Genomic DNA, 10,633 nt, shown 5'->3' with positions numbered 1-10,633 from the left:
TTCTGCCTGGAGGGTAGGTTCACAGGGTCTAGGCCCTCGGGGATGCTGTTCTGTTTCTGCCCCTGGGGCTGCAGGGCAGGCCTCCCCCTCTCCGCAGGAAATGCACAGTGGATGTCTCCAGGAGCTGCTCCATTTGCGCCTTTGCTTCCCGCCCCACACCTACAAGCAGATTCAGGAAAAAGGGGGCGCAAGGAAGTCAGGTTACCAAGCTCCCAGCAGCTCCGTCTAAAGCAGACACCCAAACTCACTTTATTTATTGGCACTTTTTAATAAAAATCCTAGTCAGGCAGGTCACCAGAAGTCCGCCATTCCTAAGCTTATGAAGTCAATAAGCCTCGCACCACACGCCCGGGCCCATAACCTCCAAGGAGACGGAAAGTTGCAGAGCCTGGGTGAAGTGTGCAAGCCCACCTTCGAGCCTCGGCCGCAGGAGGGCGCTTCCTCCGGAAGTGACGCAAACTCAATCCCAGCCTGGCTCTCTCCAAACAAAAGGGATCCTGAGGCTCCGGGAGGAGCCTGAATGACATTGGAGAAGCCCCGCCTCCTGTCGGTACGGATTGGTGCCGGCACTGCCGAGACGAGTCAATGATTGGCCCTGGTGAATGTCAATGCTGCCGCCGGCGGCTGAGGGGGCGGGGCCTCGAGAGGCTGTGGATGGGGAGCGGGTTGGCGGAGGCGGCTTGGGAGCGGATCCCCGAGAACCACGGAAAGGTAGGAGCCGCTGGCGGTGGCTACAAGACCGGGGTTTCGAGAGAAAAATAGCCGGGGCGCGAGCGGCGATACCCTCCCGCCTTCGTTCTGACGGCCGCCGAGCCGGTCCCCGAGGGGGCGGGGCCGTCTCCTCCCCCACGGTGATTCCCCGCGGAGTCGGCTCCGCATCCTTCGGGGTCCTCGCAGCAGTTCATTGTCCCCCGCCCGACCCCAGCTCCTCGGCGGCGGCTCCCCTGCCGCCGCTGCCCGCTCCCCGGCGCCTCGGCCTCCGCGGAGGGCTGACGGGTTCCCGTTCTCCCCACTGCCGCATTTTGTGGCCCGGGGAGGCACCCCTCCCTACACCTGCCCTGCTCGCTGGGCTGGGACAGAGCTAGATTTTTCCACACGATAAGACGAGCGTTAGTGTTTGGGGTGTGTGTAAGTGTGTAAAAGGAGGGAGGGGGCGAAGCAAAAATCCACGGACCCGACGTAAGCCGGCACCTTCTCAAGGCGAGACGGGCCCCCTCCTCCGCCTCCTCCCCGCCCCCACGCCTTGATGCCCGGCCTCGCTCCCGCGGATCCCCCCGGCCCTCCGGGCTCCGGGGCGCGGGGGTCCGAGCTGCCTGGCCTCAGGACTTTGCCTACTCCGGAGGAGGGAGAAGTCGCCCAACCGCCCCTCTCTCCTCACCCTTTGTACCTTCTCATTTCTACCGATTCCTGGTTAGAATCCAGGTTCGGAAGGCTGTGGGCGTTTGTTTGTGTTTTTAGGTTTGAGTTTTCGTTTTGCCTCTGCTGTTCACCCCATTTCTTCTCCTCGGAACTTTAGGAAAAGCTGTCCTCGTGTTCCGCGGTGAGGTGGGTGTGTTGGATTCCTGCAGTTGGCCTGGTGTGGGTAGAAATGAAGCCCATCTTGCTTGGCAGTCAATGAATAACAGCATGTTTTTCCTATGAACCCGTGTAGCTAAGTAAATAGCCTTCTAGCGAGAATCAGTACCTCATCCTTTGGAGTGGGATGGTCTGTTGCTGGAGGAGACGGCAGTTAACCTTGAAGGTGTACTGCGGCTGGTTGAAACAAAAGGCAGGAACTGTTGGAAGAAAATTCAGGTTCGTTTGGCTAGGTTTATGATTAAGCTGGTCCTGTGGCCTTTGGTTAGAACTGTAGCCTAGCCCCTCTTTATAGTTACCCCCAGGGAAACTAATAAATATTGGTAATAGGAATAAATAACATTAATTAATTTTAAACACCACTTGTCATCTGTGAAGATTTGCAGTATGAAAATAAGAACAAGCTTTAAATCTTTGAATAAAGGCATGGCCAAACTCTAGCTATTCATATGTATGACTTAAAAAAGTCTCGGTTGTGTATTCATAAGTATTTTGTTAAATTAGCCTTAGTATTGATTTTTGACCTAGTGTTGAAGTCATTGAATCCCCAGTAAAGGGTCTATTGCTAGCACTTAATGACCTATCCCTAGAATTAAAATTTGCCATCTTTTTTAGCTTTGTTTCTTTAGCTTTTAACCTCGTCTTATCTCACTACTGTTTATAACCAAAGCTGATAGCATTGAGATGCAAAGAGTTGGGATCACAGAGGTGATTGTAGTGGCTGTTGTCTTTTACTTTCCTGATTATACTTCCTAAAGATAGACTTCCTGGAGGTAACTATTTTTGAATAGTTAGGGGCCAGGGTTTGGAGCCACTGTGTACTCACATATATACTACTCAGTGATTGTTTCCAGATCTCTACTGAGGAGGCACAAAGAAGAAACTGGTCTCTGTAGCACACAAAGTTTATTGCCATATGAGGGTAAGACATGGGGCCCCCAGGAACAGCCGAAAAATCTAAAAGCAGAACAGGAAATCCCCAAAAGATATATCCTATTACATGAGTGGAGAACAAAAAATAAACTGAGGTAAGGACTAAGGAAACCAAAGTAGTGGTGGATTGCAAGGGCTCTCATAAACAGAGAGAAAAAGCAACTGATGTTCTTTGATTATGTGGCACAATAAGCAAGATATGTTTGATACACCTTTCTTTGGATCTTGGAAATGTTTTTTTCTAACTTTCTTAATGCGTTTCTGGTCATGTTTGATGAAGAAAAGCATTGTATGAACAGGGTTTTTATGTATCCAGTCAACATATCTCATGAAGTTTGAGATGTCATGAATCCCTGCCTATGAAACCAAAGTATCTTAAGTGACTAAAAAACTAAAATTTTCTATAAGAAAATACCTGCTGCTTAGATAATACCATTTTGCTGTCATGAAATTTGAACCAGACTTATAAACATCAATAGTAGTTATTTTAGGGTTTAATATTTCTAAGAGTTTGACCTGATAGGAATAAAGTAAATTTAGAAGACCATACTAGGAACTGTTGATTTTTGTTTTAGTTTCTGAGTGTTTGGTTTTTACACACTACTGATCTACTTTGGATTTTGACTATTTGTATGTGCTAGTCCTGAGACTCAGGTCCAGGGCACTGTCCCTGAGCTTTTTTTTTTTTTTTTTCTCTCGTTCCTTATGACTAATATTCTACCACTTGAACCACAGTTCCACTTCTGGGCTTTTTGCTCATTAGAGATAGTCTCGTGACTTTCCTGCTTGAGCTGGCTTTGATCCATGATTCTCACATCTCAGCCTTCTGAGTAGCTAGTATAGACATGAGCCACCGGCCCCTGGCTGGAATTTTTTAAATGTATTTTTAGTTGCTTTTATACTTTGCTCTTTTGTTTTTCTTCTGTGTTAAAGATTGAACCCAGGTCCACTTATCTGGTAGGCAGGCAAATGCTCTTAACACTGAGCCACAACCCTAATTCTGAATCTGTGCTTTTAAGCTAATACTACATACAGAATTGGGCTCCTAACAGTAATCATACAGACTGATAAAGACTGATTTGCTATAATGTACAGTATTTGTGTTTTGTCAGAGCCACATTTACAAATGTGCTACCAGTTAAATTGCTGTACAGAGTTTGAGTTCTTGATTTTGGGGAATGGAGTAGAATGGTGTTTCTCAGGGTTGAGATTAAACTGGTGTTTAGTGGCATGAGATTAAAAACAGAAACTTTTTTCTGAGAGGAAATTTGTCCAGTGTATAACAGTTGACCCCCCAGAAATGACCCTATTTTTGTTGTGTGCTTATTTATTTAGACAGTTACCTGGGTTTGAACTCAGGGCCTTAATCCTGCAGGCTCTATCACTTGAGCCACACTGCTAGCTTTTCTTTATCTTTCTTTTCTCCTTCCCTTCCACTCTCCCTCCACCAGGATTTTCAGCCTGTTTATAGAGGCCACTATTAATTCCTGCATGTTTTCAGCTGGTAACTAAAAACCAAGTTCCAACTTTCAGTTCAAAGCTTTTGAGTGAGAAAATGATTTATCACAAAGGTATATAGAGTGTGGTTATTTAAAGCACAGACTTCAAATCTCTACTACCTTTTTTCACCTTGCCAACCTGCAGGGCAAGAACACACTTTCTAACTTCATTAGACCTTGTTGTTGTTGTTGTTGTTGTTGTTGTTTTCATCTGTAAGGTAGAAATAGCTTAGAGGACCATTTGTTTTAAAGGATTGCATGAACTCAAAGTGTCTGAATATATGTAACGTAACACTCAATGATTGATAGTATTTATTATTACCTTTTTTTTTCCAGTCCTGGAGCTTGAAAGCAGGGCCTGGGCACTGTCCCTGAGCTTCTTTTGCTTAGGGCTAGCACTCTACCACTTGAGCCACAGTGTCACTTCTGGCTTTTTCTATGTATGTGGTACTGAGAATCTACACCAGGGCTTCATGCATGCTAGGCAAGCACTCTACCACTAAGTCACATTCCCAGCCCATAATGGATTTATTATTTTCATAGTTATTAGCACTTATGCGTTAAAGAAATTAGTGCTGTTGTGTTTCTAACGCATTTATAATATTATCTCTTTGTTGCTTTGTATGTCCCTCCCCCACAGTGTAACTCCCGCTTTCACTATATTTGATGTCAGTATAACATGTGGAGGAGATGGGGACAAACAAGTCGTTTAAGGATTCAGGTGGACCTGTTGCAACAATGAGAAGTACAAAATGTCATGTCAAAACCAGCTTTACAATGTCGGGGGGGGGGGGGGGGGGGGGGGGGGGGAGGGGGGGTATGATTGGGTGGGAGGGAGGGGGGAGGCTGGGAAGGGAGGTGAAGGGTAAACAAAGGAGGAGGCTGCAATGCTTGGTAAGAAATGTATGCATTATCCTGCCCATGTAATTGTAACCCCTCTGTACAGTATGTTCTCAAATAAAATAAAATTAAATTAAAAAAAAAAAAAAAAAAAGAAATTAGTGCTGTGTTAAATTAGTAAGTGCTGTATTCCCAGCACTGAAGCACGATTGAGAATTCAAGGCCAGCTTGGGTCAGACTGTATTTGTGTGTGAAAAAGAAGGGGAGGGAGAGAAGAAAAAGATAAGGAGGGGCAGAAAGAAGAGATGTAATATGCTACTACTTTAGCATTTTAGCTAAAGGTGAAGTAGTGCCTGATTATAGTTTGACTTACCAATATATAACTAAAGCATCTAAGTTAAATGAAACAAAGCTTGCATATTTCATGATTTTCAAACATCTGAGTCAAAGATTATTAGGAGTGTGTGTGTATGTGTGTGTGTCTTAGAGTATATGTGTTTAACGATTTTGTTATATAAATTACATTTCTAGAATTTTTTTTTGCCTGAGGGAAAAGAAAAGCAAAAGACAGAGCCAGCTGATGATGTCCTATTTCTGAATTACTAGCTATTCCACTCTCTGTTGTATGCTGACACCCTAAATATCAGTACATAGTCTTGATTGCTTTGCAGGGTTGTACCTTCTTTGTGATTTAGGGGATTTTCTTGTTTAACTTTTGTTCAAGTGACTGTTGTTAAAAGTAAAGTGCAATTAATTACCGGGACAGCCTGCTGAGATGAGAAGAAATTATGGATAGGGGAGTTAAGAGTGAAGGTGAGGGATGGTTAGGACAGGAGTTTATAGAATGAATACATAACTTCAAACAGGCATTGTAGAAGAGAATAATATGGTTCCTCCCTGCCAAGTATATCCAAACCGTACTTCAGATTCAAAGCCAAAACTTCTATTCTCAATGTGTCCTTTGCTACTGGCTGAATCCCTTTCTAGAACCACAAATAATGTTATCCTTAATTGTTACTGAGTTTAAAGACCAGAACCCATAACTGCTTCTAAGCTTAATAGAATCTGGACAGGATAAATGGGGGAATACAAGATAATGGGGGTGCAGACAAGAAAGGACTCCTGATCCTGAGCCTCAAGAGCATCTGCGTAGATTCTGCGTGTAGAGCTGTGGGAAAAGGCTATGTTGAAATGTGCTGGTTGGAAAGGCGGATTGTTACCATAGAAAGGTGAGAGCCAGAAAAGAGCAGAGGAGAAAAGCAGTGTAAATTGTTTTAAGAAGAGGTAGGAATTGCAAGACACGAAAGAGAAGAATGAAGGAAAACTGGTAAGTGGAAGGAAAAAGACAAAAGCCCTGGCTTACTTGAGAGAGGTTGTACTTTACAGCTAATTATGCCAATTTCCTTTTTCTGTTGTACTAGGTGCTAAAAGTAACAATATTTGATGACCAAAATGTGGTCTGGTCTAGTGTATTATACTAGCTTTATCATATTGTCTCTAGTCCTTAAATTGAAGAGACAGAGAAGTTTTTTAGTTCTTTTTTCTTTTGTGGTGGCAATAGGGGTTGAACTCAAGGTCTTGTTTTTACTAAGCACAAATTCTGCCACTTGAGCTATGCTATGTCCCCAGCCTTTTCTTTCCTTATTTTGAAGATAAGGTTTTGTGTTTACACTTGGGCTGGGCTGAATCCTCCTATTTACTCTTCTCATGTTATTAAGATGGCAGATGCCTGTCACCATTGCTGAGCTGTTGTTTGAAATTGGGGTCTTTTTTTGGGGGGGGGGGCATGGACTGGCCTCTAAACATTATCCTTCCAGTTTCTGCCTCCTCTTAATCCGGGATTATTGGCATGAGCCACTGCAGCTGGCTGAGATTTTCTTTAAAAGGCTCCAACTCCAAAGACTTATTCACTTCTAAGCCTTTGGCCCTTCCCTCACTAGCGGTCTCTCACTTGCTCCTCTTGGGGGTTTAATTACTTCTCATTCAGCATGTCTCACATCACAGTCATCATTTCCCCCAATAAGTTCCTTTTCTATAACATCTGTTTCTGTGGATGGCATCATCAGTCTGTCTAGTCATCCAGCCTCAAAACTTGAGCTAATCTAGTCTTATTTTTCCTCTTAACCTTCCTGAATGAATTCAGTCATTAGATTATTATAAGTAAATTCTTTCTGTACAGTGTGTTTTGCATCTGTCTTTTCCATTCTTACTGCCACCATTCTGTTTCACACATTTTGCCTTACACCAATCTATATCTTTCAATTGTTCTTTCTGCTTCTTTTCTCTTCTGTCAAGTTAATTACTGTTATCTGAGCCATAACTCTCCTAAAACTGTTTTGGTGTTAACATTTTGAACCAAGATCTGCTAGGTGCTTAGTGTTTTCAAGTTGAATAGATGGAGTAGTTGTCCAGAGTAGTTTGGAGTTTTGTGAGATAGAAAACAGATGTGTCAATTCCTTAGCACCACATAAACAGAAAGGGCTGGAAGTGGCACAGTGGCTCAAGTGGTAGAGCACTGGCCTTGGGCAAAAGCAGCTAATGGACAGTGCCCAGGCCCTGAGTTCAAGCCCCAAGACCCGCAAAAAAAGAAAACAGGTATATTAGGGCTATCGTGCTGTAGCTTAGTGGTAGAGCACTTGCTTAGTTAGCCTGAGGTCCTGGGTTTGATTCCCAACACTGCAAAAAGAAAAAGAAATATGTAAGATGAACTGATAAAACAATGTGATAACTGCTCCTGACTTACAAATGTAGATACATACTCAGTGTGCATTTAATTTGATATAAAAGCCATAGAAGAATCTACTTTCAGTTATTTACAAGTTGAAATTGTGACTCGATTAAATTTTGTAAAAAGTTGGAGCAAAGACATGCTTCTCATTTACATTGCCTAAGGCACAAAAGGCTAGTGTGCTTTTTTTTTTTTTTTTGGTGGGGGAGGAAGATGTGCTTACCTTTTCCCAAATAATGTGACATATCATTAGTTTGGACATGTGTTGAACACGTCCCTACTCTGATTTTCTCATGAACTAGCCAGGCCATCTCCTCCTCCCAGTAGCAGATGAACCTGCCAAGTCAGAAGGAGTAAATTTGTTTTTATTCGTAAATTAGACACTGTGATAGACAGTGATGCTCCTTTGGTGGAGAGACAACTTTATTATACTTCCAGATGAAATTAAATGGGTGTTTATCAAGGATCAGAAATGAGATAGATAGCTGACTAGTCACAGTCAGTCACTAACTCATTTAAACCACCCAAGCTCTTAGAAGAGTATTTATTGTTACCACTATTTTACAGGTGCACACCTAAAGCTTAGAGATTATATGGATCCAGGAACTATATGAAGTAGTAGAACTAGGATAGAAACCTGGACCTTTCAGACTCCAAAATCCATGTAAAATATACTATGTCTCTGGAAAATAATTGTTCCTGAAAATCTTGGATCAAGAACAATGGCAATGTTTGTTGGTAACATTCAACTGATAACAAATTGTTAAAGTTTTTTTAAATCAGATTGGCAAAACTACATCACCTGTTATATATTACGTGTTATATATTTGTTAGAAGCTTTTGATAGGTACTTTTACTGTTATATGGTTAATCTCCATGATACTCAATTGTGGAGTTTCTTCCTAGTTTGGTATCCCAGTGGAGCCCATGACTTCATCCTACATTATTAGCATTTGAATGGTTTTTTGCATCCAGACTGCCTCTAGAATTGTGGCTCATGAATCATTTTATTGAAAATAAAATGTTATTGTTCCTTCCTTGTAGTAGCTTTATTTCCAAAAAACAAAATTTTAGGGGCTTGATAGATAGATGATATGGACAGTTGAAGTCACTTTATAATTTAAAGCTAACTAACAAATGTTGAAATAATTTGAACTTATTAGTATGCTGTATTAGAAGATAATTTTTTTCTTCTAAGAAATGTGAAACTTATTCGTTTTTGTTTTGTCTTATTTTGTTTTGCCAGTCCTGGGGCTTGAACTCAGGGTCCCTGAGCTTCTTTTGCTCAAGGCTAACATTCTACCACTTGAGCCACAGTGCCACTTCTGGCTTTTTTTGTTTATGTGATAATGGGGAATTGAACCCAGGGCTTCATGTGTGCTTGGCAAGCACTCTACTACTAAGCCACATTCCGAGCCCTAGTTTTTATTCTTAATAGTTCAACTCATTCTTGTTTGGTCTTACACATATTCTCAAGAATATTCTCAGTGAGAATTTTGGAAACGTATCTCCTGGTAGACGGATTGTTTTTAATAGCTTTGTACTAATGTCCTTGTGAAGGGAGAGATGTTTAAATGTTTATGAGAAGACTACTTCCTTCTCTTCAATATTCATATGAATTTTGCTGGCACCATACAATGAAAACAATGTGAGAAAGAAGTGTGTACTAGGGCACAGAGAGGATGGGTGAGGCTTAAAATAAAGCAAAACAAAAACTTGATACTTGTCATGGTATCTCAGAAAGTAGATTAAACTGAATCCTAAAAAACAAGACAAACATGTTGAGTACTGAACCTATATAGAGTAAGTTCTGTAGTTACATACTCAGTACTGGTTTGTAAATTGTGAATGCTGGATTAGATTATTTCTGAGGTCCCTTCTACCTTTTCCAATCACATTTTAGCTGTCTGGTTATGTCACACTATTCCTAAAGCTGATAAATTGAGATCAGCCTTCAGTAGCAGCTACTGAGGAAACCTTTGGAGGAGTTGTCAATTTACCTGGGTTCAAATCCCATTCTACTATGTACTAGTAATGAGACCTTAGTCAAGTTTTTTAGCCTGTGTCTCAGCTTGGTTGGCTCATAAGTGAGGATGGTAGTAATGACAAATTTGTTGATTATGACAGTACCTAAGGTGGTTTTTGTGAGGATTAGCCATATTTAGAATACTGCTTGGCATACAATAATTTTTAGTTAAATAAATATTTTTCTTTTCCATTACTAATACTATTATTGTTTTTTCTTGGAAAATTATGTTATAGAAATGTGATTAATGCTCTCATTACTCACTTTTGTATTGTGCATAAATCCAGAAAGTCTAATATCCTAGAATCTGCTTTAAATAGAATATGGTGTGTGTGTGTGTGTGTGTGTGTGTGTGTGTGTGTGTGTGTGTGTGTGTGTGTGTGTGTGTGTGTGTGGTGTGTGTGTGTGTGTGTGTGTGTGTGTGTGTGTGTGCGTGCGCGCGCGCGCAATCAATCAAGCAAGCAAGTCCTGGGACTTGAACTCAGGTCCTGAGTACTGTTCCTGAACTTTTTAGCTCAAGTCTGGCACACTCTATCACTTGAACCACAGCTCCACTTCCAGCTTTTTTGGTGCTTAATTGGAGATAAAGTCTCTAGAGCTTCCTGCCTAGGTTGGCTTTGAACTGCAGCCCTCAGATAGCAGCTTCCTGAGTAGCTAGGATTGCATAAACCACTGACACCAAGTATTGTATATCTGAATAAAGTACTACAGTATTATAAATATTAACCTTGAACATTAGCATAACTGCAGAGCTGGTCTTTTGAAACCTACTCCCACTGTAATCTTGAGTGCCACCACTGTAATTTCTTCGTAAGTGTACTGTTCCTATTTCAGAATTGCACAAAGTATCCTTCCTCAAAGGATCCTGAAATTCAGTCTCTAAAAATCTGTCCAAACCATTCTGCTTTATATAATGTTGTCTATAAAAAGATGATAAACTAAGACATTCTGAGAAATTAGATGTTGTGGTGCTCATGGTAAGGCAAGGCTTAGATCTAGTTTTAATGTTCTTTAAAGTAATAAAGTAATCTG

At 41.6% G+C, this 10,633-nt stretch overlaps 1 protein-coding gene across 2 annotated transcripts in view; it reads left to right on the top strand.

The window, feature by feature from the left end:
- Positions 1-638: 638 nt before the first annotated feature.
- Cttnbp2nl (CTTNBP2 N-terminal like) overlaps positions 639-10,633 on the top strand; it is a 48,817-nt gene continuing 38,822 nt past the window's right edge. The window contains exon 1 of one of the 2 annotated variants that reach the window (XM_042674711.1): positions 639-711. In XM_042674711.1, coding sequence (XP_042530645.1) covers positions 655-711 — 57 coding nt within the window. In that variant the 5' untranslated portion in view covers positions 639-654. The remainder of the gene's footprint in view (positions 712-10,633) is intronic. The other variant, XM_042674712.1, reaches the window with a different exon arrangement.

The sequence above is a fragment of the Dipodomys spectabilis genome, unplaced genomic scaffold, assembly GCF_019054845.1.
Source record: "Dipodomys spectabilis isolate Male_0828 unplaced genomic scaffold, ASM1905484v1 ptg000002l, whole genome shotgun sequence".
Lineage (NCBI taxonomy): Eukaryota > Metazoa > Chordata > Mammalia > Rodentia > Heteromyidae > Dipodomys > Dipodomys spectabilis.
This window is presented reverse-complemented; position numbering and strand designations above follow the sequence as displayed.